Genomic DNA, 25009 nt, shown 5'->3' on the forward strand with positions numbered 1-25009 from the left:
CACTGTGCTCGCCAACTGACGCAGCTCCCCGGCCCCATGTATTTTTGGTGCTTTCATGGATGCAATACCGTGTGGATATATAAATGGCCTCCAGCCTCCAGCTAGGGACAGTTCCCAGGACTGAAACCCACCTTGGTAGGCAGCTCTCTAGAGCACTGGCCATCAGCCTATTATTAAATCCTAGCCCATAGACTTTGCCCATTAGCACAAGAAGGGGGTGGGATAACTATGAGCGCCCTACCAGCTCCCCTCACCCCCCCCCCCCACTGCCCCCCCCCCTCAAACACAACGGACCCCCCCCCCCCCCCCCACCCCCCCCCCCACTGCCAAGGGTCTCTGAGGAAGGAAAGACTGGGCCAAGTCCTGAGGAGACCACATTCCTAGTAAATAGCCAAATTATGCTGACCGGGCTAGGAACCATACTTTGAGAAGCTCTGGCCGGGTGATATCCTACAGGGTGTCCTGTTGGGCCGTAGGGAAGAGTGTGCCTTTGCATCGTGGGACACCAGCTGCCAAGGACCCGGTTAGTTGTAGGCTATGAGGAGAGGCTGCATCTGGACAGGGTGGAGGATAGTCCTGCTGGGGAGGAGAGGCCCTGCTTAGCCCACAGAGGTTCTGATATCTGATATTGAGACCTACAGGCCTAAACTGGATGTTTTCACACACTCGTGACCCCTAGGCAACCCCCACAGATGGGACACACAGGGGGGATCCGCAGGGTGAACTGCTGTGGCCAGCTCACCTGCTGTCCCCTGGTCCACACACCATCAACTCAGCTCCTTGCCATGCACGGGTCTTTCCCTGGGGTCCCTGGGCAGACCACACCTAAAGCGAGAGCCAGGCTATCCTGGGAGGAAGAAATCTAAAGCAGACGGAAACAGACAAAGCACCAGGCCCACACAGGGAGGCAGGGAGGTCCAGGAAGCGTGTTTAATTGGCCAGACACAGACGACATACAGCGGGAGCAGGGAGGAGGCCTGGACATGCAACAAAGCCCATCCTTGGATTGTACCACCAGGTGAGGGCCTCCCTTTCTCCCCCCAAGACACAGACAGGACGGCACCCCAAAATGACTCTGAGGGTGCTGGGGACACAAGCAGGGAAGGATGCAAACACCACAACCGGAACATCACCTTTCTCGGTCCTTCAGGAGCTACAGGACCTGCTCCAGCCTGTCACCCCTGCAAGGGCCTCTAGCTGACTTATAGCCCTCACTATAACCCTGCGAGGTGGCTGACCTCCTTCTGAAGCCTGGAGAACCAGGTCCAATGAATAATATAACTCCTCCAAAGTCCCAGAGGAATTTGTCCAGGGATAAAGTGGCGAAGGGTGCTAAGTGTTGCCCCCACCCTAGGAAGCAAACAAAACCTGAACCTGTGCCAAGACAGAAGATGGGACCAACTCTTTATTCAACAAAAGCCTTTTATTCATTCAAAAATTAACCATTGGGTTTATTCTGCAGATATTTTTAAAAAATTAAAGTTGGGAGGGCAAAACTTCCCACTGTGCCCTTATGCCAACTACCTTGCCAGTTCCAGATGACCTAGCAGAGCAGAGGGGCAGGTGGGAGACATGCTGCCATATAAGAGCGGCTGGGGGTCCAGGGCCTCTTGAACCACAGCCTCCTTGGCCTTCCCACCTCTAGCCTCCAACATCACCACTTGCTGGACCACTGCAGCCCCCAGGTGCCGCTGTAGCTCATCACCACCAGGGGGCGCCCGTGTAATCCTTGGATCATGTAAATTTGGAAATACACTGGGAGGAATCACAGCGGCTTTCTGCTTGGCCAACCAGTGGGGGCTTTCTCAGGAGAGATGCCAGCAATCCCCAGGCACCCTACACCCCACCGTCCCCTAGAAGAGACAGTGTCCCTGAAAGCCCAAATGCACCTTCATAGGAAATCAACTGTCAAACTGCAGTGTTTAAAGAAAGAGACGTCAATGCCGCATACGCTTGCCTTGTTATTTTAGACTTGGCTAGATATCACAAAGTCGTGATGCTCTCTGAAGTCACCATCAACACAAAGTGGGGAGCAATCGCTTGGAAGAAGTGGGGGGCACAGCATCCCTGGGTCTGCAGAGGGACCAGGAACCTGGCCTCACAGGCTGGACCACACCCCTAAAGAAAGCAGCATCAGATGGGGTGGGACTCAGCGGAAATGAATTGGGGAGAGGCCCTCAGGCTGCTCAGAAGAGGCCCAGCCTCAGATGCTGGGCGTGCTGTGTGCCACAGCTAACGGCTGGTGAAAAAGAAGGACGGAAGGCAGTCGGCACACATCCTCACGTGAAAATGGTGTCGGCATCCTGCCAGGAAGAAGGCAGCCCAGAGCTGTCTCAGCGTCCGAGGCTTGGGCCCAAGGACAGAAACTGTGGAGACGAAAAGCCACACTTGAGGTGGCAAACTAGAAAGCTAAGATGCGGAGAGGAAACCTGGACCCAGACACTCGGTGAAAACCCACGCTTAGCCCTTGACAGTCCTCAGCTAGGAATCCATTGCGTCTCGATGGCATCAGACATGCTACTGACAGAGAGGGTGACTGAGCTCCAGAGACCAGAGTCCACTCTCACCCTCTCAACCCACGCCACCCCACTTCCTCCCTGACCTAGAGGCCCTGTCACTGGCCAGGCAGGAAGTTGACCCAAAGAAGTCTCGAAGAAAATTGCCTGTGCAACTGAAGGCCCTGGGGTCCGGAGGGCTATCAGTGGGGGCCCCTGGGGTCCAGAGCGCTGTCGGTGGGGGCTGCATGAGCGAAGGTTCTGCCCATGGAGAGGGTGCACTTGTGGGCTGGCTAAGCATTCCCACCCACAGGAATGCAGAGGCAGGACAAAGCCACCTCTTGGTGGAGGACATCCATCCTTCAGCTGACAGCTACTCACCACAGCAAGGAAGAGTGTGGTCTCCCAGAAGAACGGTGGAGATTACAGTAGGGTCGGAGCAGAACAAAATCAAGGGGCCTTTTCCCCCTCTCGATGGTGGCCAGAGGCCACACAAACTAGAAGCAAGAATTATGGGCCCGGTCCTGCCTCTTAGCAGTTGGGAGGCCGTGTCTCACCTGAGAAAGTTGCCCAGGGTGAGGATGAGCCCCCACAGGAGCCCAAGAGCCCAGAGAATGCTAAAGAGGGGCTGAGGGGGGGGTGCCATCAGACACTCAGAGCCTGGCGAACACAACCACAGAATAGTGTCACGGAGGTAGGACCCCAAGCTCCAGGCTGAGAATGACAATGTCAGCAAGAACAACCACCAGGCCCCCAGCCCTGCTGACTGAGAAGGCAACGTCAGACTCCTTGCTTCTGATCCACGGCTGCCTGGTGTTCCTGGGGACAGTAAGGAGCCATCGTTGGCTCTGGACTAGGTCGTGGAGAAGCAGAGCCTCCCTCAGCAGCATGGCCTGGTCCTCTCCTCTCCCCCTTCTCAGACTCCGAGCAGGGAAGAAGCCATGTAGCCTGCTGCGAGAGGCAGACAGAGTCAGGAAAGACGGAATTCACGGGCCACGCACACCTCTAGCATCAAGGAGGCAGTGGCATCGTCCCCCCTGCCAGCGGTTGGCAGAGAAGCCCACTTCACACTCTCCACACCGTGTGCCCGAGGCCCTCTCCCAGTTCCCACTCCCGGGACAAGGCTCTCCATTTTCTCTCTCCTGGGAACATCACAGCAAGAGTTGCAAAATTAAAAATAATAATAATAATAAAAGACCTGTTTGTCCTTGAAAAAAAGTGTTCCAGACTCCAAGGAGAGCAGAGGAGAGGGGTGGGGAGTGCAGGGCAGAAGCTGGGAGAACAGTACATTAGCCGTTTAGGGATGCCCACCTTCCCCTCTCCAAACATGGAGCACAGTATCTGAAAACAAAAAAGGGGAAAAGATTTTTGGCTTCTTGGCCACTGCAGGCCACCATCCTCCCAAGGGAGGCGGGCAGGTGGGTGAGGGTGTGCACATGTAAACGGAAGCCCAGCATTCTGGGAGTTTCAGACACACAGGGTAGCAGCAATAGTTAACAACCAATAAATAAAAGGGATCAATTATATATGAGTATAAAAAAACCTCACTTTCCCCACAGAACATACAATACTGTTATCACATGAGCCACCATCACTAACCATCCTGGCCTGCCAGTGACCTCGCTGCTAAGGGCTGGGCTGAGAGCCCTCACCAGGCAGCACTGGCCCCTGGCCACCACTACAGAGGGCCAGACAGAGACAGAGTTCTCTGAGACCCAGAGGGTCAGTATCTTCTAGAACAGAAGGTAGTTTGTTTGTTTTCTTTAACAATGTCCGTTTGAAATAAAAAAAAGAAAGCACACACGCAGGAGAGCAGGAGGGACGGAACGGTTGCCGGAGGGAGGCAGCCGTGGCCTTAGTTTTGCAGAGGGCTCAAGCCTTTTCTGTTTCGTTCGTCAGTTCGTCATCGCTGTTTTGGACAAGCGGAGGTTGTTGACAATTGGAACCAGTGGCTTCAGGCGGCAGGTGGATGCAGGGCAGGGGGGGAGAGAACCGAGCCTGGAGGCTCAAGGGCGCCAGCAGGCGTGTGTCACGATGAGGAAGGCTGGGTGGGCACAGGGGCGGTGTCAGGCTGCGGTGGCCTCATGGCACAGGAGGAGGCAAGTGGTTCCCACACATCTGCAAGACACAGCAAGTCCCTTTGACTAACTAAATGTAGTGGTAACAAGACCCAGCCCCTCTGTGGTAACCCACTTTGTGGAAGACCTCTGAATGCGCCACAACCAAAATTAGTTCAGAATCAAGTGTCCCGAGTCTGGGGTGTTTCTGGTGACATCCACCCGCGTGGTGTCAGAGCACCACATCGTTCACATGGTCATCACACCACACAACATCAATGCTGCCTGAAACAGCTTTGGTTTGAGACTCATGTATTATAAATTGTAGCGGTTTTTTGTTTTTGTTTACTGTATCTACAAATTTTTCTGTTCTTAAATTGTTTCCTGTTAGAACATTTGATTTAACTTTTTAATGAGTATGTATCTCCCCCCATCTCACTGTGTGTGTGTGTGTGTGTGTGTGTGTGTGTGTGTGTGTGTGTAGTACCTTCAGAAGCCAGAAGAGGGCACTGGATCCCCAGGACTAGGAGTTGCAGGCAGACTGACGCGGATGCTAGGAACTAAATTAGAATCCTCAAGAAGGGCAGTAAAGGCTATTAAGTGCTGTATCATCTCTCCTCTCCAGCTCCTGAGACATTGGATGTGAAAACTTGTTTGAATTTCAGCATGGAGAAGAGAGGAGCACATGGGCCCTGACCTCTAGCTGAGAAGCTGGGCTGCTGGGAGAGGGAGGATCTCCTCGGTCACTAGAGAGTCACTCATGCTCTAGTAAATAGCCCCACACCTGTGCTACCAGAGAAATCCTAACTAAACGCTGTGGGCCATTAAAAACAAACAAACAAAAACCGAGCACGAGCCAGAGGCGTGGCTCAGCAGTTCAGGGTACTTGTTCTTGCAGACGACCTGGGCTTGGTTCTCAGCTCACGGGGAAGTTCACGACCACCTGTAACTCCAGTCTCATGGGACCCAGTGTCATCTCTGGCCTCCACAGGCACCAGGCATGCACATGGTGCACATACATAAATGCAGACAGAATGTTCATATACATAAATAAGAAGTAACAAACATTAAAAGGCTTGTTGAGAAGAGGGGCTCCCAAGGGAGTGGGAAAGCCCAAGAGGGAGAGGGGTGTGGGGGGCACAATCAGAATACATCTTAAATACAGGCTTGAAACTGTCAAGGGATAACTTTTTACTATTTATTTAGTTATTATGTATACAGTGTCCTGCCTGCATGTCTGCATGTATGCCTGCAGGCCAGCAGAGGGCACCAAATCTCATTATAGATGTTTGTGAGCTACCTTGTGGTTGCCTGGAATTGAGCTCAGGACCTCTGGAAGAGCAGTCAGTGCTCTTAACCCCTGAACCATCTCTATAGACAGATAATTTTTTTAAATGTTAAGTTATTTCAGTTGCTGACTTGAAATTTTTTGTTTGTTTTTGTTTTTCAAGACAGGGTTTCTCTGTGTAGTCCTGGCTGTCCTGGAACTCACTCTGTAGACCAGATTTGCCTAGAACTCAAGAGATCCACCTGCCTCTGCCTCCTGAGAGCTGGGATTAAAGGCGTGTACCACCACCACCCGGCCTCTGAATTTTATTAAGAAGAACAACTCTTAAATGAATTTTGGCCTAGGATTAGAACAAAATGCCCAGCAATTTCTGGGTGGGCTCCACTCCCATTCCTGCTGTTTTGTGCTAAGTGCTTATGTGAGACTGTTCTCAGGACAGCCCTGAAGACGGACAAAGACCTTCCGTATCCTGTGCTATCAAATCTTCAGCCACAATTTAAATCTTTCTATAAAAATAAACATCAATTACATTCAAATGCAAATTTACCTTTTGTCTTTAATGCTAAAAGTATATGTGTAACAAAAACTGCTTTTAAAATAAATTTCTTGGGTTGGAGAGATGGCTCAGTGGTTAAGAGCATTGCCTGCTCTTCCAAAGATCATGAGTTCAATTCCCGGCAACCACATGGTGGCTCACAACCATCTGGAATGAGGTCTGGTGCCTTCTTCTGGCCTGCAGACATACATACAGACAGAATATTGTATACATAATAAATAAATAAATATTTAAAAAAAATAAAATAAAATAAATTTCTTTTTTATATAATTTATTTAACTTTATTTTATCTGCATTGGTATGAAGGTGTCAGATGCCCTGGAACTGAAGTTACAGGGAGTTGTGAGCTGCCGTGTCGGTGCTGGGAATTCTTCCCCTGGAAGAAGTAGTCAGTGTTCTTAACCGCTGAGCCATCGCTCCAGCCCCTAAAATAGATTTCTTTATAGTTCATATACTTATATACCAAGAGTTGTGTCAAATTTTCTCAGTCAAAAGAGGGGCCACGAGGGCGGGCGATGGTGGCGCACACCTTTAATCCCAGCACTTGGGAGGCAGAGGCAGGTGGATCTCTGTGAGTTCGAGACCAGCCTGGTCTACAGAGCTAGTTCCAGGACAGGCTCCAAAGCCACAGAGAAACCCTGTCTCGAAAAACCAAAAAAAAAAAAAAAAAAAATTGAGAAAAGAGGGGCCACGAGCAAAACAAACAAACAAAAAATAAAAAACAAAACCCAAAAAACGTGTGAGGGCTCTAGAGGGAAACTAGCGCTCTGGGCTGGAAGTCCTGAAAAGTGGCTCAGCCACACAAGTCTTCATAGTTATCCCTAAGAAATAAATAGGATGCTCACACAGTATGGTCCTTACAGTGAGGACCGACCCGAGAATCCAACAACAGGGGACCGACTGGATAAACAGGACAAAATAGTTTACAGCCATTAACGTCCACCATAGGATGAAGTCACTAAGGACCCACGGCTCAGAGCCACAGCCTCTTCAGCCTTTGAGAATGGCCAGTAGATACTCAAAGGAAAATACAGTGTCATCCAGGACATGGAGACGACGAAGCTCTTGTGTCCGGACAGTGGAGTCAGAAACGGTGGCAAGCTGCGCCTGGCCTGTAGCCGATGTCAGTGATGCACTCGCCAGTGTATTTTAAAACGGCCTCAATTTACAGTTCCACCAGGCTCCTACTGATAGAACTTGATGAGAACCTGGGGTAACCTAACTCCGTGTCCCTCACTCACATTTTTTGGTTCCAGAATAGGCTATTCCTTGTCCCCTTTGAGCTGAGAGCTGTGTTTTTTATGTCAGCGTCACAAAGATACATACCCAGGGCTGAGGACGTGGCCCGGAGTGGAATGCCTGGGCTATACAGTAAGACCGCATCTCAACAAATGAACAAAGGTTTTGGAATAAGATGTGACACACTCTATGACGTGGACAGATCTGGGGAGCATGCTAAAGGAGCAAAGCCAGACTCAAAAGGCCACCTCAGAGTAGGCAGAGCCAAAGAGCCAGAGAGCAGCCTGGATGGCAGGGCTGAGGAGATGCTGGGAGTGGAGCCTGACTCCACGGAATGCCAGTCTGTTAGAACCAGGAGGAGGTGGCAGTTGCATAACACTATGAATATACTAAATACCACCGAACTGTGTGCACGTGTGTGTGTGTCTGTGTGTGCATGCCTGTGTGTGTGTGCACATGTGCATGTATGAATATACTAAATACCACCGAACTGTGTGCACGTGTGTGTGTGTCTGTGTGTGCATGCCTGTGTGTGTGTGCACATGTGCATGTATGAATATACTAAATACCACCTGTGTGCATATGCGTGTGTGTGTCTGTGCGTGCGTGCCTGTGTGTGTGCATGCACGTGTGTGTATGAATATACTACCACCAAACTGTGTACATGTGTGTGTCTGTGCGTCTGTGACTGTGTGTGTGTGTGCACACGTGTGTGTATAAATATACTAAACACCACCAAACTATGTGCTTGTGCATGTGTGTGTGCATGTCTGTGCGAGTATGCATGTGTGTCTTTATGCACACTTCTCTGGGATTAAAACCAGAGTCTCTCATGTCCCATATTATTAAGTCACCAGCTCTATATTTTTGGTGCTAAGACCAGGTCTGTCATTCAATTGCTCAGGCAGGCCATAAACCCAAGAGGCCCCTGCCTCAAACAGCTGTGGTGACAGGGATGACAGGACCCAACAGGGGGAACAACAGGCCTATGCCACCCGGCTGAACTGTCCACTTTAAAATGGTTGCTTTTGTACTAAGCGAGTTCCCCTCATCTATTCTCTTGTTAAAAGCACAGGGGTCCTGTCTTCAAGCCCACAGAACTCTCCAGGCACAGAACTCTCCCTGGAACCAGCCAGCCTCCCACCCATGTTAATGTGGTATAGGGTCCCGGAGGTGTCCTGATCAGACCACTGCCGAAATGTCTCTGCCCAGAGGGCTCCTGGTCTATGAGGACTGGAGACCCTTAACCAGGCCAACTCAGTTTTCTCTCTTAGCATGAAAACCAGCAGAAAGAATCATTCAGTGGTGTCCCTAGAAGGAAGTCCCCACAGGGAGTGTACTGGCTAGTTTGATGTCAACCCGACACAAGCCAGCGTCATCAGAGAAGAAAAGGGAACCTCAGCTGAGATCAGGCTGTAGGCAAGCCTGGAGGGCATTCTTGTAATCAGAGATTGGTTTTTGTGTTAGTGTTAATGGTGCCACCCGTGGGCTGGTGGTCCTGGGTTCCATAGGAAAGCAGGCTGAGAAAGCCATGAGGAGCAAACCAGGAAGCAGCACCCTCGCGACCTGGGCATCAGCTTCCGCCTCCAGGCTCCCGCTGTCCTTCAGTGATGAACAGTGATTGGGATTTGTAAGTCAATAAACCCTTTCCAGCCAAGCGATGGTGGCACACGCCTTTAATCCCAGCACTCGGGAGGCAGAGGCAGGCGGATCTCCGTGAGTTCGAGACCAGCCTGGTCTACAGAGCTAGTTCTAGGACAGGCTCCAAAGCCACAGAGAAACCCTGTCTTGAAAAACCAAAAAAAATAAAAATAAAAAAAATAAACCCTTTCCACCCCAAGATGGTCATGGTGTTTCATCAGGGTATAGTCACCCTGACTAAGACAATGGGGATGCTTAGGACAGCCAGGACACAGTGGTCAGGAATAAAGGGAGGAGGCGTGTGGGCGTGGCCATTGTGGGGTCTCAGTCATCCTTCCTCTGGCTCTGTGATCAGCAAACCTTTCTGACTTGTACTGTTATTCCTGTCAAAGCTCGAGCCCTGCACATCTTTTATTAACATTGATGTTTGTTGCTGCTTTAAAACATGATCTTGTACTGTTGCCCAGGCTGGCCCGAAACTCTCTATGTAGCCTGGGCTGGCCCGAAACGAACTCACGGCTAATCCTTGTCCCTTAGCCTCCTAAATGCTGAGATTGCGGGTGTGAGACTACACACCCACCAGGAAGTTCTGATTGAAACGGAGCTCCAGAGAAATGGTGGAGACAGCATTGCACCTGCTGCTAAGCAGCTGTAAACGTAAAGATACATTTAGATTTAGAAGTTCATAATGATGGATATTTAAAAGTCACTGGTTACCTTTAAAGGATGTCAGGAGAACAATGAACTCAGGGCTTGAGAGATGGCTCGTTTGGTAAAGTCCCTGTCAAGCAAGACTGAGGATCTGGGTTTGGTCCCCAACATCCAGGTCAAAAAGCTGAGCTTGGCAGCGGATGCTTACGCTTGGCACCAGGGAACTGGAGACAAACAGATGCCAGGGGCTTGGTGGCCAGTCCAGCCTAACGGACATGCTCCAGGACCTCAGTAGAGGGAGACACCCAGTGCACAGAAACTCGCAGGATGCACAATCCGAATCGCAAAGAAAAAGACACAAGCACATGGCTTTGCTTTGCTGTTAAAATCTGGCCACCAAGTCAGCAAATCCTAGTCAGAGCCAACTTCGCAGAAGTGTGGGACTCATCCCAACTGGCTCAGAGCAGGGAAGGTGGCAGACATACATAGCAGGTTGTTCCCTAACTTCCACACACATGCCATGGCACGAGCAACAAACAATAAACAAACAAGTGTGGCTTTAAAAAAATTAATGATTCTGGCCACTGTGACTATGTCTAGGTCAGATGGGATAATTCTGGAAGTAAACTTAATTTATCACACTTATTTTTAATGACATTTTCTTTGTAAACATCTAATACATTGTCAATACAAAAGCATTTCTGTGCAAAGTAGTATTAATAGAAGGGCTAATAGATGTCTCCGTGGCTCAAAGCACTGGATGTTCTGCCAGGGACCCAAGTTCAGTTCCCAGCATCTACACCCAGCAGCTCACAGAGTCATCCACACCCAGCAGCTCACAGAGTCCTTGGCTCCAGCTCCAGTAGATCTGATGCCTTCTTCTGGCCTCAGCTGGTACATGCACCCTGTGTGCGCATGTACACACACACACACAAATAAATCTTTTCTTTAAGTAATATTAATGGAACCTTTAAAATGGAGCTCAGACCTTTGAGCTAAAGAAGGAGCGAATCATTCTGCCTTCCCACAATCCCCTTACCCTGACTGCCTACAGTGTCTTCAACCCAGGAAACCTTATTTTCAAACTAACCAGAGACTAGATTTGGGTTGATAAAAACAATAAACCACAGGGTCATGGCTGACGAAGACCCTGCCCCCTGGCTCCAAGCACCCTGGAAACACAGAATTAGCTGGCTGTGCTGTGGGGTTCCACCCCACCCCTGCTGCAGGACCCATTCGGCTTACCCTAGCTCTGGGCCTGGACTATACCAGCCCATCGTAGAGGGACAGCGCCTGCACGATGGAGGGATCGGCCTTGGAGCCTTCCTGGAACTCCTGAAGCGTCAGCTTCCCATCGGCATTCTGCAAGAAGAGAGGTGGCTGAAGTCGGCAGTCTGCCTTCCGGGACAGGAGTCTCAAGTCCACCCACGGCTGGTCTCAACAGAATCCCTGAGGCCAATGGCGTCCTCGGAGGTGAGAAGGCAGCACTAGACAGACCTGGCACTCTTAACACACCTCACTCAGCCTCTGGTTCCCCATCTGGGGACCAGGGAGAGAGGCACAGTGACAGGTCTGGGGAGGACACCATAGGAGTCAACTTACAGACACCTGCAGCTCTGGGTTTTCATCAGTCAAAGCGACTCTACTGGCTCAAATCCCACTCGGTACTTTTATTACCATTAATTCTCCATGATAAACGGGGCTCAGTGCCGCAGCCTATAATCTCCGCTACTTGGGAGGCTGAGGCAGGAGGCTCAGGACTTCAAATCCTGGATTATAGGGGGAGTTCAAGGCCAGGCTGGGGAATTTACAGACCCTGAAACAAGGGTAGCTCAGAGGCGGGGTGTTTGTGGAGATCCTATCTCAATGTTGTGCTGTGTTGTTTGTTTTACTAGCTTATCCAGAGTGACGTTTTTGTTTTGTTTTGTTTTTGTTTTTTCGAGACAAGGTTTCTTCGTGTAGCCCTAGCTGTCCTGGAACTCCCTCTGTAGACCCAAGCTGGCCTCAAACTCACAGAGCTCCGCCTGCCTCTGCTTCCCGAGTGCTGGGGTTAAAGGTGTGTGCCACTACCGGCCAGTTCAATTTCCAGTTTAAAAAAAAAAATTCAGTACCAGGGGTAGAGGTATGCCATACAAGCATGAGGACCTGAGTTTGATCCCCGGGACCCACGTCAAAATGCCAGGCAGGCGTGGTGGCACAGAGTTGTAACCTTGGGGGAGTGGGAAATAGGACGAGCTCTGGGGCTCACTGGCCGGTCAGCCTCGCTGCATCTGTGAGGCCCAAGCCCAGTGAGACATCCTGGTGGGCCAGCTTCTGGGAAGGGACCATACATGTGCACGAGTGTGCACGCATGCACAGATGCATACCATGTGCATGAAAGGTGGGCAATCCTGAGGGTTGATGATCCATGCTTTCCTGGGGTCTCTTTTGAAAGGACATTTAAGTCACCCCTGGAGCAGGCCACATCAAGTCCCAGGAGTCCCTAGAAGGAGTCTCACGAGAATGCAGGCCTCAGGTACCACTCGCTGCAATACCCGCAGCAGGGAAGGTAACACCAGGCGCTACCCATCCTGGCAAGGCTGATCTTGTGACAGCTGAGAGCCTCAACCTGTGATGGTCAGTACCCCCAAGCCCTCAAATCTTCAGGGTCACCCTACAAAGGAGAAGTGCACCTGTGTCCTGTGGTCTGGTAAGGGAAGTGGCCTAAGGTCACCATTACCAAACCCATGTAAATCCACGGTCTATGGTGTTTCCAAACCCAGAAGAAGCATGCCTCCAGCAGGGCAGCAGGTGCATGGTCTTAGCAAAAAGCAGTGTGGGGTCCCACTAAAAGAGGGCTGCCGCTGCCTCTGCACTCCCTCTGAAAATTGTCTGGGGACAGCGGGAGCCCAGCTGCACCCCTCTCATGTCCTAATCTCCCTTCCTAATTAAGAGCTCAGACCTCTCCGGGCAAGCCTGGTACTATCAGCAGGCGGCAGGAAGCCTGGGGACTTATATTTTCGTGGAGGCTACAGAGGCTGTTTCTTCACCCCACGGTGTCAAATTTCCATGTAAATCAAAGTTATTTTCGTTTGGGGAAAAATAAAACCTGCTTCTGGTTGGGTACAGCTCAAGCAGAGCACAGGCTCTGTACTTGCACAAGGCCCTGGGGCGACCCTCAGCATCACCAGGAAAATAGAGGAAGGGCATCATAGAGTCGGAGGAACCATAGAGTTCTGCAGAAAAGAGAAAGAGGGTCTGGGGAGATGGCCTGGTGAGTTAAGTGTTAACTGTGCAAGCGTGAGGACCACAGAACAAGCAGGCAAGGTGGCATGTGCCAGGAAGATCCCTGGGGCTCCCAGGACAGCTAGTCCAGCTGAATCACCAAGCACTAGGTTCAGAGAAAGACGCTGTCTTCGAAAACGAGGAGGTGGAGAGCAAAGAAGACGCTTGCTATCATCCTCCAGCCTACACACACACACACACACACGCCACACGCCTGGAGCACACACATGCATAGGACAGAGACATACACACAAGAGAAAGCGATTTCTCCCCCTGGGGTCTGTGGCTAAAACACAGCAGGTCTGTGAACACTGGAAAGGGGCAGGGGGTGTCCTTCTCATTCCCCAGAACCTAAGCTGACCACCCACCCACGGCCTTGGCACACGGCCAACCTCTGACTTAGGCGATGGGCATGGTCACTGTGTTTGTGCAGTGCTAGGGATGGAACCCAGGGCCTTGTGCATGGTAAGCAAGCCCTCTGTCACTGAGCCACACCCCAGAGTTACATCACAGATTCCCTTTAAACCGTTCCTCAGAAGCCGCAACTTAAAATATCTGTTTCCTTTTTGCTGTAAGGGTCATAGTTTTACGATGGGGCCGCTATTGTGAGAAGTCTGGGTTCTGCAGAACATCAAAGGGTTCTAGGATAGAATAATGAAGGCTGAAGACATTGCTTAATTACAAGGAACCTTCCCGGGAAACTCACCAAAAAGACTGATTGGTGGCCAGCCATGAGCCAGGTTGACTGGCATGAGCCAGTCTCCCAAGGATTGGTGGCAAAGCCCCACCTGGCCCAAGGTCCCTATGTCCCACCTCACCTTGTCCATCATGGCGAAGATCCGGTCCACCCTCTTCTCTGGCGTGTTCTCCTCTTCCGGGAGCTCCACAGTGTTCCCCTGTCAAGGTTGGTGAACACAAGGCTGGGCCAGTGTGTGGCAACCTTGAGCTTGTGGCTAAGCTAAGCCTTGGCCAGGCCACCAGGGCACTAGGCCAGCACTTTTGCCTTTGAGCTCATAACTAAACCCTTGCCTTGATACCTGGGCTGGTGCTCTCTCTCCCATTCTCCAGCCCTGTCACCTTCCAAAGGAACATCTCAGTCACCTGGCTCGACTGTTGGACAATGCTCTCATACACTGTAAAGGTGTGTCACTTGTATTGATTTAATAAAACACTGATTGGCCAGTAGCCAGGCAGGAAGTATAGGTGGGGCGACCAGACTAGGAGAATTCTGGGAAGAGGAAAAGCAGAGATGCGGTCACCAGCCCGACAAATAGGAAGCAAGATGAGACTGCCTCAGTGAGAAAAGGTACCAAGCCACATGGCTAAACATAGGTAAGAATGATGGGTTAATTTAAGTTATAAGAGCTAGTTAGTAATAAGCCTGAGCAACAGGCCAACTGGTTTATAATTAATATAAGCTCTGTGTGTTTATTTGGGACTGAACGGCTGTGGGAGCAGGTGGGACAGAAACTTCGTCTACATGGCTCCACCACCCACCTAGTCCCCTGCCTGACCCAAGGTAGTTATTCAACCAGCAGTACTTGATTGGCCTGTACTGTCCAGAAACAGAAAGGTGACTCTGGATTTCCCCTGGGCCCTGTAGGTCACAAGTGACCTTCCTGCCACCCCCCCCTCCTGAGACTCCTCACCCTCTGATGGCCCTCTACCCTCCTGAGACTCCTCACCCTCTGATGGCCCCCCCCTCCTGTGAGTCCTCACCCTCTGATGGCCCCCCCCTCCTGAGACTCCTCACCCTCTGATGGCCCCTACTCTCCTGAGACTCCTCACCCTCTGATGGCCCCCTACTTTCCTGAGACTCCTCACCCTCTGATGGCCCCCTACCCTCCCAAGACTCACCCTCTGATGGCCCCCTACCCTCCTGAGACTCCTCACTCTCTGATGGCCCCCCGTTGCCCCTCTGAGACTCACCACCATCTGGTAAATGGCATCCACTATGTCCAGCATCTCATTTCTGGTGATGTAGCCGTCGTTATCCAAGTCATACAGCTTGAAGGCCCCTGTGATCAACCATACAGGTGGGATCATCCTGGCCCAGGGCCAGCAACTTCTCCCCTCCCCCTCTCTGTGACTCAATGCAAGACCTGAAGTCAGACAGTCCCGCCAGATTTACTCTCTCTTATACTTATACAAGGGTATACTCCCAAACCAGTGTAGCCAGAGTTACTAAATAAACACAGATTCAGGAGTTAGATGCAGTAGCTCATGTCTCTAATCTGAATATTCAGAAGTGGAGGCAGGAGGATCTTGAGTTCAAAAACATCCTGGGCTACATAGTGAGTCCTGGACCAGCCTGGGCTATGTAATGAGAACTTGAAGAAATGAGGGTTGGGGTTGTAGCTCAATGGCAGAGCATTTGCCTAGCATGGGCAAGGTCCTGGGTTCAGTCTCCAGTGCGGCAAAAATAATAACAATAAATTTTTAAATATGCAGGTATTGATTTACAGGGACTGAGGCCATGGCTGGAGAGGTCTGTGTGCAGTCCCCAGAGCGGGACAAGTTGGGAGCCCCTGGAGGAGACAGCCAGGTCATGAGACCAACATGGTAACAGAGACCCCCAAATCCCTGACACTGTTGCTCTGCCTCCCCACGCCTGACCTCTCATCTTTAAGCCGCCCCTCCCACAGTGGGCAAAGGAGGAAATAAAACAATATATGGGTGCACAGGACGACAGTCCTCTTCTGTTTATAAACACAGAAGCCACTATGGATATAGAAGCACTTACCAATCAGGGCATTCTGCCCAGCTGTCCCCTTCTAGAAAATTCCCCTACTACCACCCTGGGTCAGCCAAGGGCCACCCTTTTCTCAGTGGCCTCCCAGTCCTCCTGCTGCAGCCTCTACACGAAGTTCTAGCCTGGAGCCCCTTCTGTCATGGCGGTCCCCCTCGGAGCTCATCAGCTCCTCCTCTGCTGGCTCAGCTGGCACCACCTCCTCCCTGCCTCCCGTAGAGCACAGGGGAGTTTAGGAACTGCGCTGCTGTGACAGACTGACAGCCGCTACAGCAAGGACCTGGGTAGACCCTGGATTCCCAGCTGGTATCACAGGTGGCGCCTTCAACTGATGTTTGTTGAATGAGCAAATAAACGAGAGACTATCAATATGGCTGAAGACTTGAGTCCACAGGGATCTGGATCCTGTGATGCCACCCACAGGGTCTGCCATCCCAGTACTGCATCTGCCTTAATGTCACTCTTGTCCCCACCCCCACTACACCCTGCAGCCTGTCCCACCCACATGGCTGTGGACTCTGCCTCCCAAAGCCCAACTCCTCCTTCTGAGACCTTTATCTGTCCTGCAAGGGCAGGGTCCTTCTTGTTCTGGGTCTGCACAGATGGCCTGGCCTGCTTACTTGGCCAAAGTGAGCCCACCTGCCCAGAGCTCACTGCCCAGGCCTCTAAGAATGCCCTGACCTCCCAGAGTAGACGCCTTCTGCGGTCACTGCTGCTGGTGTCTGGCACCTTCTCCTGGCAAGGACTGCGACTGCATCCCTCTAGCCTGGCTGGGGATAGGGAACTTACACCTCAGCTTCTCATCCAGGGTCCCCCTTGAGGTCACCGATAGAGCCTGGATGAACTCAGAGAACTCGATCCTGCCATCCTGAGAGAGACAAAAGGAGGGGCTTTGGTCAGCCCAGAACTCACAGGGAGATGATGGGCAGTAGCAGATGAAAGACAGGGGTGGGGCTGGTGAACAGGGGACAGGAGGGAAGGGACGCGGGGAAGGAGGAGAGGAGGCAGAGCCGAAGAGGGCGGTGAGAACTGCCTGCTGGGCAACACTGGCAGAAACCGGCAAGTGGAGGGGGCTCAGGAGAGAGCCATTTCTACAGAGCAGCTTAGTTCTGCCAATTTGTTTTACAAAAGAGGAGACTGGGGTCTAGAAAGGGTGGAACCCATCCCAGTGCCAGCCAGTGGGAGAAAGCTAGGACCATAAAATAGAAGCCACCTGAGTCACGAGTGCAAAGGTGAGTGACAGGGATCCCAAAAATACCACGAACTCAGGAACGTGCTGTCTTGAGACAGGCTGCAACCCCGGCTACCCCAACCCTGGACAGACCAGCTGTCGGTTAGCAATGCCAGTGCCAGGAAACACTCGCTGCCACATAGTAAGCATGGGAAACTCATGCTCAGTGGTACACTGGGAAAGAGCCAGACACAAAAGGCACCACAGTAAGCCCCAGTTTCCTCATCTGTGAAATGGGGGCATTGAAAGAACCCACACCACAGGGCATGACGGCTGTCATGTGACTGCAATTCCAACCTCTAGGAGACAGAAGCCAGAAGAGAGAAATCTGAGGCCAGCAGCAGCTACAAGGAGAACGAAGGTCAGCCTGGGTGGTCTGGCTAATTTTTTGTTGTTATTGTTATTGTTTTGATACAAGCTAGAGTCATCTGAAAAGAGGGAACCTCAATTAAGAAAATGCCCCCACTGGACTGGCCTATGGGATTTCTTTTTTTAAATAATTTATTTAACTTTATGTGCATTGGTGCAAAGGTGTCAGATACTCTGGAACTGGAGTTACAGACAGTTGTGAGCTGCCATGTAGGTGCTGAGAATTGAACCCGGGTCCTATGGAAGAGCAGTCAATGCTCTTAACTGCTGAGCCATCTCTCCAGCCTTGGTGGAGTATTTTCTTAATTGACAATTGATAAGGATGGGGCTACCCTGGGCAGGAGGTCTGGAGTTGTAAGCTACGTTCCTCTGCAGTCTCTGCTTCAGCTCCTGCCTCCGGATTCCTGCCTTGCCTATGGACTGGGACTGGGACCTGAAAGCTGAGACAAACCCTTCCTCCCCGGGCCTAAGACCCTGGGCAAAATAAGACACCTGTCTCAAAAAACAAAAAAAGCAATGCTAACCCTGTGGACAGCTGTCAGGCCTGTCAATCACACCATGAAGAGTTACAGCCACTGATCTCACTATTCCTGGAGATCCGCATTTTGTATCCGTAAGAAAACTCACATGTATGTACACGTGTGAGTATGCTATGCCTTCATACATGTATGTTGCTGTGTGTGTGTTTGCACGTGCAAGCCTGTGTCTTTATGCACATAGAACACTGAGTGTGTCCGTCACACAAATAAACACGTGGGTGGGTGGGCATGCCACATGGACGCAGGTGTCGGTCTTGATCTGTGCTGGTGCGTGTGTGTGCCGTCATGGCCCCATGCACATGGGTGTCCCGTTCTGAGTGGGGAGCCCTGCAGGGGAGCGTGAGGTGCAAGGGCTGCTGAGCCTCCTACTGCACGCCACAACAGCTGGAGAAGCTCAGGGCTGGGGCAGACCCAGCAAGCTGCAGCTCACCTTGTTCTCGTCGAAGACATTGAAAACAAATGTGGCGAACTTGGTGGGGTCTCCAAACGGGAAGAACTGCTTGTAGATCTTCTGGAAGCCAGCTGCGTCCAGCTGCCCGCTGGGACAGTCCTTAATGAAGCCCTTGTACCTGCAGACAGCACAGCAGGCAGTAGAGAACATCACCCACCAGGAGCCTCCGCTATAGACCCGGGAAAGCCATGAATCCCAGTCCAAAGACACAAGGCCCCATGACACTGGTAACAGTATCACATGGTCCAATAACATGGGCCCAGATGTCATGAGCATAGGCTCACACCTCTGCTACTCACTGGCTGTGTGACCTTGGGCAACAATTCTTTAAAAGCAATGACAATGCCAGCTATGGTGGCACACGCCTTTGATCCCAAGAGGCAAAGGCAGGCAGACCTCCATGAGTTGGAGGCCAGCCTGGTCTACAGACCGAGTTCCAGGACAGCCATGGTGACACAGTGAGAGCTCGTCTCCAAATGAATAAAGATGGAGCAAAGGAAAAGAAGTGTGACAGGGTCTCCTGAGCCAGCCCAGAGAGCCCCGCAGGAGGCCCCGAGAAGCCAGCCCCACACTGCACCAGCAGGCGTCGTTGGCACCGATGTCAGCTGCAGGGGCTGGTGGCAGAACGCCAGCCTATTGAGTATCTAGTTACCCCTGCAGAGCCTGTCACTGAACCCCACCCATCAACAGGAGGCTGGAGAAGACACCCCCACGAAGTGATGCGGGACGCCCAGGAGTGCCAGCCTGCTCAGAAGCCCCCACCATGCACCTTCCACCACTCCTTGGTGCTCAGTACCTCCGAGTTCTGTAAACTCTGACACATATTCACCATGGCAGGTCCCCGGGTGTCAACCCGTCTAACCTGGCTAGGGTAAGAGTCCTATTCCACCCTTAGCCAAAGCCCCCATGGTGGTATCTCTCCCACTCACTCAGCACTGGCTACAAATCCCGGCTGGCCATAGCTTGACAGTCCGGACATGGCCTGGTGTCTGACATACGCCCAGCAAGGATGTGCTGGAGAGCTGAATAAACACTCAGACCTCCGGGTGGGGAAGTAGCCCAAGTGTCCAGGTCCCTTTTCTGAGCATCATGGATTCTCTAGAGGCCCTAGGTGCGCGCTCTCTCTCTCTCTCTCTCTCTCTCTCTCTCTCTCTCTCTCTCTCTCTCTCTCTCTCCCCCCCCCCCCGTGTGTGTGTGTGTGTGTGTGTGTGTGTGTGTGTGTGTACCAGGGCCCAGAGAGGGAGCAATACCAGCCAAGGTAACCCTGTCTATCAGCAGAAGCAGAGTTCCTCCCTTCCAGCCTCCCTACCCCCCAGTCTCTTCTCCGGGAAGAAATCCAGGCTGCGCCACCCCCATGTCAGTGGCTGGGAAAGCGATTATACCCAAACATTATATAACCCCACTATTCGCCCTCCTAAAGTGGAGGAGGGTACCTGCCTGCATTAGAACGGCAAGGGAGAGGCCTGAGGCGCTCTGGCCACTGGCTTGCATCCAGTCCTCTAATCTACCCTTCCAACTGTCACCTTGAAGGGCAGGGATTGCCATCTTCTGCTTGTGTGCACCACTGGCTGGCTAAAGAGGGGGCTCCGTGTTGGTGAACGGCCTGCCCTACAGCCCCCTCAAGATCACACAGGACCTGTATGAGACCTGACTCTTCCCACCCCAGGCCAGGGCCAGGTGCCATCGGGCCAGGCTTCCTCGCTCTTTTCTGCTGGGTCAGTGCTGCTGCCAGTACAGTTACCAGAGCATGCTGGCTTGTGCTCCTAGCCCCAAGCTGCAGAGCCAGAGGACAGAACCCCTGGGTCTCAGTTTCTCTGGCCCCCGCACATGGGAGTGTTCTGGGCATTGGAATATAGCTAACAGTGCCCATGTGCCCAGTGCTGAGAAAACCGCAAGAGGGAGTCCAATCCCCAGGGGATACGACAGTTGTATGCTGCCATGTGAGTGCTGAGAACGGAACCCAGGTCCTCTGCAAAAACAAGAAGGGCTCGTAACCATCACACCAGATCTCCAGCCTGTGCCCAGCATCTTGTGTGGATACCGAGACCCCGAACTGGGTCTTTTTCTGCTAAACAAGCATCTCCCTGAATCTCAGTTTCATTATTTTTGTTTGTTTGTTCTTTTTTAAAGATTAATTTACATTTTATGTTGTTCTGCTTGCATGTATGCCTGAAGGCCAGAAGAGGGCGCCAGATATCATTACAGATGGTTGTGAGCCACTATGTGGTTGCTGAGACTTGAACTCAGGTCGCCTGAAAGAACAGCCAGTGCTCTTAACCATTGAGCCATCTCTCCAGTACATTTTGGGTTTGTTTGTTTTTCAAGACAGGGTTTCTCTGTGTAGCCCTGGCTGTCCTGGATCTTACTCTGTAGACCAGACTGGCCTTGAACTCACAGAGATCTGCCTGGCTCTGCCTCCCGAGTGCTGGGATTAAAGGTGCCACCACTGCCCAGTTTCACTATTTTTCTTAAGGAGGGTTCTGGCTTCTAAGGTAAATCTGGAGTGATCTTGAGTCTCTTGGTTCTTGACTAGTATATGACCCTAAACAGGTGATTCTGTCTCACTGAGCCTCAGTTTCCCCAATCTCTGAGGTTAGAAGCCCATCTAGCATTTGCCTTGAAGGTCCCTGAGTGAACCGGGACAGACAACACTGGAGATAAGGGACACTCAGCAGGCAGCCAGGACCTCCCACACAAGCATGTACCCAAGCATGCGGTGGAGAGGCCAGAAGCCGAGCCACCTTCTACCCAAGCCTAATCCACAATATGCAGGGCAGGAAGGTTCCAACCATGCAACACTGTGCTTAGGATGGGGGTGAATATGCGAAAAGATGCTCCCAAGAGGTGACAACTGCATTCTTAAGTCGGGAGGCGGGGAATCTATCACCTTACAAAAATTCTAAGGGCTGTTGCCTGCCACTTGTGAAACACTCCCAGTGGGGTGTGTGTGTTCGGCAGAGACGGAGTGATGTCTGCCATGACACACAGATTCCAGCGTGGCCTCTCAGGATCCCTGGACAAAGCCCCACACCACACAGGGCTTGGTCTCCCATCTCCCACACACTCTAGCCGGCTAGGAAACTCGTCCTTGGGACCTTGCAGGGACTCTGTTCCTGTCCTCTCCATGCCTCCACAATTAAGGCAACATCTGCTTCCCAAGGCGCAGAATCAAGGAGATCAGTAGCTAAATGGATGAACGGTGGAGCGGAACAGGCTGCGATCAGCAGCCACAGCTAAGAAGGGTGCAGGGAGGCCGCCCTGGGAAACTGCTCCTTCCTGTCATCTCTTCAAAGGCCCCCTCTGCCTGGCCCACCCCTGCCTCCCCACAGCTCCCTGAAGAAGAAGGGTTCCTCCCCCCTTTCCTTCCCTCAGGGCTAGCAGTTTTCTGGGTCCCTCACAGCAAGAAAATAGTATATAGGAGCCACTAAATGCCAGAATAAGAAGGAGAAACAAGCTAGACCCAAACTACCTCCCCTACCACACAAACACACTCACAAAGCTGTGTGACCCAGGCAAGTGTCCCCACCTCTCTGAGCTTGTCTCTTCATCTGTAAGATAAGGCTACTCCTAGGACTCAGGACTCTCTGTAGGGTGTTAAGTGTTGGCACAGCACCTGCCCACAGAAGACCTGGGGACAAAAGGGGACTTGGCTCCTCAACACAGCAGCGTGGGATGGTCCAGCTGGCCCCGTCGAGGTGCTTGCAGAAAGCCTTCCTGTTCCCACCCACTACATTGTTACTGTATTGCCAGGATGTTTAGTAATTATAAAACAATCAAACGAGAGAATTTGGACAAGAGGAAATACAAGCGGGGAGGAAGTACCCACAACCCACGGTCCTGCCACCAACTACCCTATCCAGCTCCCTTCTCTGTGCGCTTTGCCGACTGGAGCTGAGCATCGGAGAAACTTCCCTGGTTTCCACTCAGCATGGTGTCCTGGTCACCTTCCAGGACACTGCAAGCTTTGGTACCTGTGGTATTGCTCAGTCAGCCCCTACTGGGCTTCTGACCTCCTGACAAGGCTGAACCCAGTTCTGTGGGCAGTAGACTCTAAGACAGAGGGCCCAGGACACAGAAAGGCTGCAGACTGAAGGTGGCCCCACCCCTTGAGTCTTGGGCTTTTTTCCTCTGCAAAAAAATCAGACACTATAGTGTTACCTGAGGCTGGGGGCTGGGTGATGGGGTCCCCACTGGCTGACCCAGGCACACAACACCCACCCTCCCTGCAACCCAGGCCTTATCTAGTCCTGGTTCCTCTAGTACTCTGCATGGCAGGGACAGCATCACAGGGGACCCTGGACAGCAGTTGTTTGAAGTCCGTACAAAACAAGATGACTCTGAACGGTGCTGGAGACATGGCAGCCTCTCCGCTGAGACCTGGCCAGCGAGCTGAGATGTGCGGGTGAGGGACTAAAAAACGATAGCAGCACAGATGAAGGCTCCAAAGGGGCACAAGTAGGGCCCGGGTGAGGGCGGGTGCATGAGGAGCTGCAGTGAGGGGTGGGGGCGGGGCTCTGAGCCACCAGGCAGCCCCAAGGGTTAGGGCAAGGAGTCGAACCTTAGGCAAGTTGTGGGGTGTCCTCCAAAGGGGCTTCAAGATACCAGACCATCTGGCTTCATCTCCAGCTCTTCTGGTACCTGCTGGGGTGTGTGTGCAGGAAGCTGGGGGCAGTAACCACATGGGAAAGATCCCCTGGGTTGGGGCTAGTTGTTCAGAACAGGGAAAGCTGTGAAATGGCCCTGAGCATTGGGGGCACAGGGATAGGAGGGACTGGGAGGTTCCTGATCTAACCTCTCTCCCAGCAGGCTTGTAGACAAAGTCCCAAGCTATAAAAAGAGTTTTGGGCCATCAAGAGAGAACAGTGGGCTCATTTTGTGTGCTACGAATTTTGTAACCGTCCAATACACTGGAGACTGCTCAGAATGCCATATCTGTGACCCCCATTACTGATGTCTATCTACACAGAGGTAGGGTGCTCTCTGTAGGGACAGGCCTGAACCAGCAAAGGCAGGGAGGGGACAAACTGGAGGAACTCCTAGTTTCAGGACAGCTGAGAATAGGGCTCAGCACAGCTGGACATAGCAGGGGGAACTCAGACCTGAGTAGCCTTTACCCAGGGTGGGAGAGGTTAGCAGAAGCCTGCCATTCACAAATGCTTTCTCTACAGAGCCCAAGGGCTGCCACCAGGAGGCAGGGAGATGTACAGACTGAAAAGCAAGGAAGACAGCATGGAGGCAGGCTTAGGAACACGGACAATGGAGGCAGCAAGACCTGGAAACTCCTGGAATATTCCTGGAGTATATGGGTAAGTAGGAAATAGCCAGAGATGGGTCAGATCCCCACCACCACCTCTGTCCAATAAGGTCGGCTTCTCCCCGCACCTCCACTCCCTTGCCAGAACCCAGCCAGCTCCTGGTCCTGGTTCTGCCCGCCTAAACAGATCTTCAGTGAGGGCCAACAGAGCCAGGCAGGCTGGCCACAGCTCTGCCCTTTCTACAGCATGGACTCTGATGTGCAAGCTCAGACAAAAGGCCTGGAGGGTCCGAGCTCTGCTTCCCTCCTCACTCCCCTCCTGGGGTTCACAGTGAGAGCCTCTCCTGTTTGCTTCATATTCCACTGTGACAGACACTGCTCCTCTCTTCCCCCTAGGCCCAGGGCAGGCATCACTAGCTCACTGCAGATCTCACTAATTCTCACTGCTGCACTTTCTACTGGCTCCGTGACAAGCCACTTCAGAATCTTTAACACGGTGCTTCAGATAGCCACTGCAGATTGATCGGAGCTGGCATCCAGCTAGAAATCCATCGGTCACCCTTCATCTAGTATTCTTTCTCTCTCTTTCTCTCTCTTGGCTTTTTAAGACAGGATTTCTCTTTGTAGCCCTGGCTGTCCTGGAACTCGCTCTATAGACGAGGGAGGACTCAAACTCAGCAATCCACCTGCCTCTGCCTCCCGAGTACTGGGATTAAAAGTGTGTGCCACGACTGCCCAGTTACATCTAGTATTTTCTAAAAGAGACAACTGGGCCCCAGAATGGGAACAGTGTTCTTGAGGCCCGGCGTGGTTCAGGGATGAAACAAGGACTGGATTTCAGTCTCCCGGCTTGGACCTCATCTATTTGGTAAGCAGGGTCTTCGACCAGCCTGATGGATCATCTTAATCTTATTTTATGTAATGGGTGCTTTGCCTGTTTGTATATCTGTGTGTCACATGTGCGCCTGGCGCCCAGAAGAGCATGCTGAAACTAGAGTTACATACGGACAGTGGTGAACCAAGATGAGGTTGCTGGAAATCGAACCCAGGTCCCCGGGAAGTACAGTCAGCACTCACTCTAACCACTGAACAGTCTCTCCAGCCTCCAGGTTGAGTCTCCATGGATACCACACAGTGAGGCTGGGGAGATGGCACTGTCCACAGAGAAACCAGGCAGGCAGACAGGAGAGCCTGAGTTTGGGTCCCAAGCATCCATGTGAAAAGC

The 25009-nt window shown here is 52.0% G+C and overlaps 1 protein-coding gene across 1 annotated transcript in view; it reads right to left on the reverse strand.

Moving 5' to 3' along the window:
• Positions 1-919: 919 nt before the first annotated feature.
• The window catches only part of Ncs1 (neuronal calcium sensor 1), a 50658-nt gene continuing 26568 nt past the window's right edge, over positions 920-25009 (reverse strand). Inside the window, exons 3-8 of the mRNA XM_005346104.3 lie at positions 18510-18648; positions 16730-16808; positions 15121-15209; positions 14010-14087; positions 11173-11289; positions 920-4613 (exon numbers count right to left, since the gene is read on the reverse strand). Coding sequence (XP_005346161.1) covers positions 11191-11289; positions 14010-14087; positions 15121-15209; positions 16730-16808; positions 18510-18648 — 484 coding nt within the window. The 3' untranslated portion in view covers positions 920-4613; positions 11173-11190. The remainder of the gene's footprint in view (positions 4614-11172; positions 11290-14009; positions 14088-15120; positions 15210-16729; positions 16809-18509; positions 18649-25009) is intronic.

Source organism: Microtus ochrogaster, chromosome 4 (assembly GCF_000317375.1).
Source record: "Microtus ochrogaster isolate Prairie Vole_2 chromosome 4, MicOch1.0, whole genome shotgun sequence".
NCBI classification, from domain to species: domain Eukaryota; kingdom Metazoa; phylum Chordata; class Mammalia; order Rodentia; family Cricetidae; genus Microtus; species Microtus ochrogaster.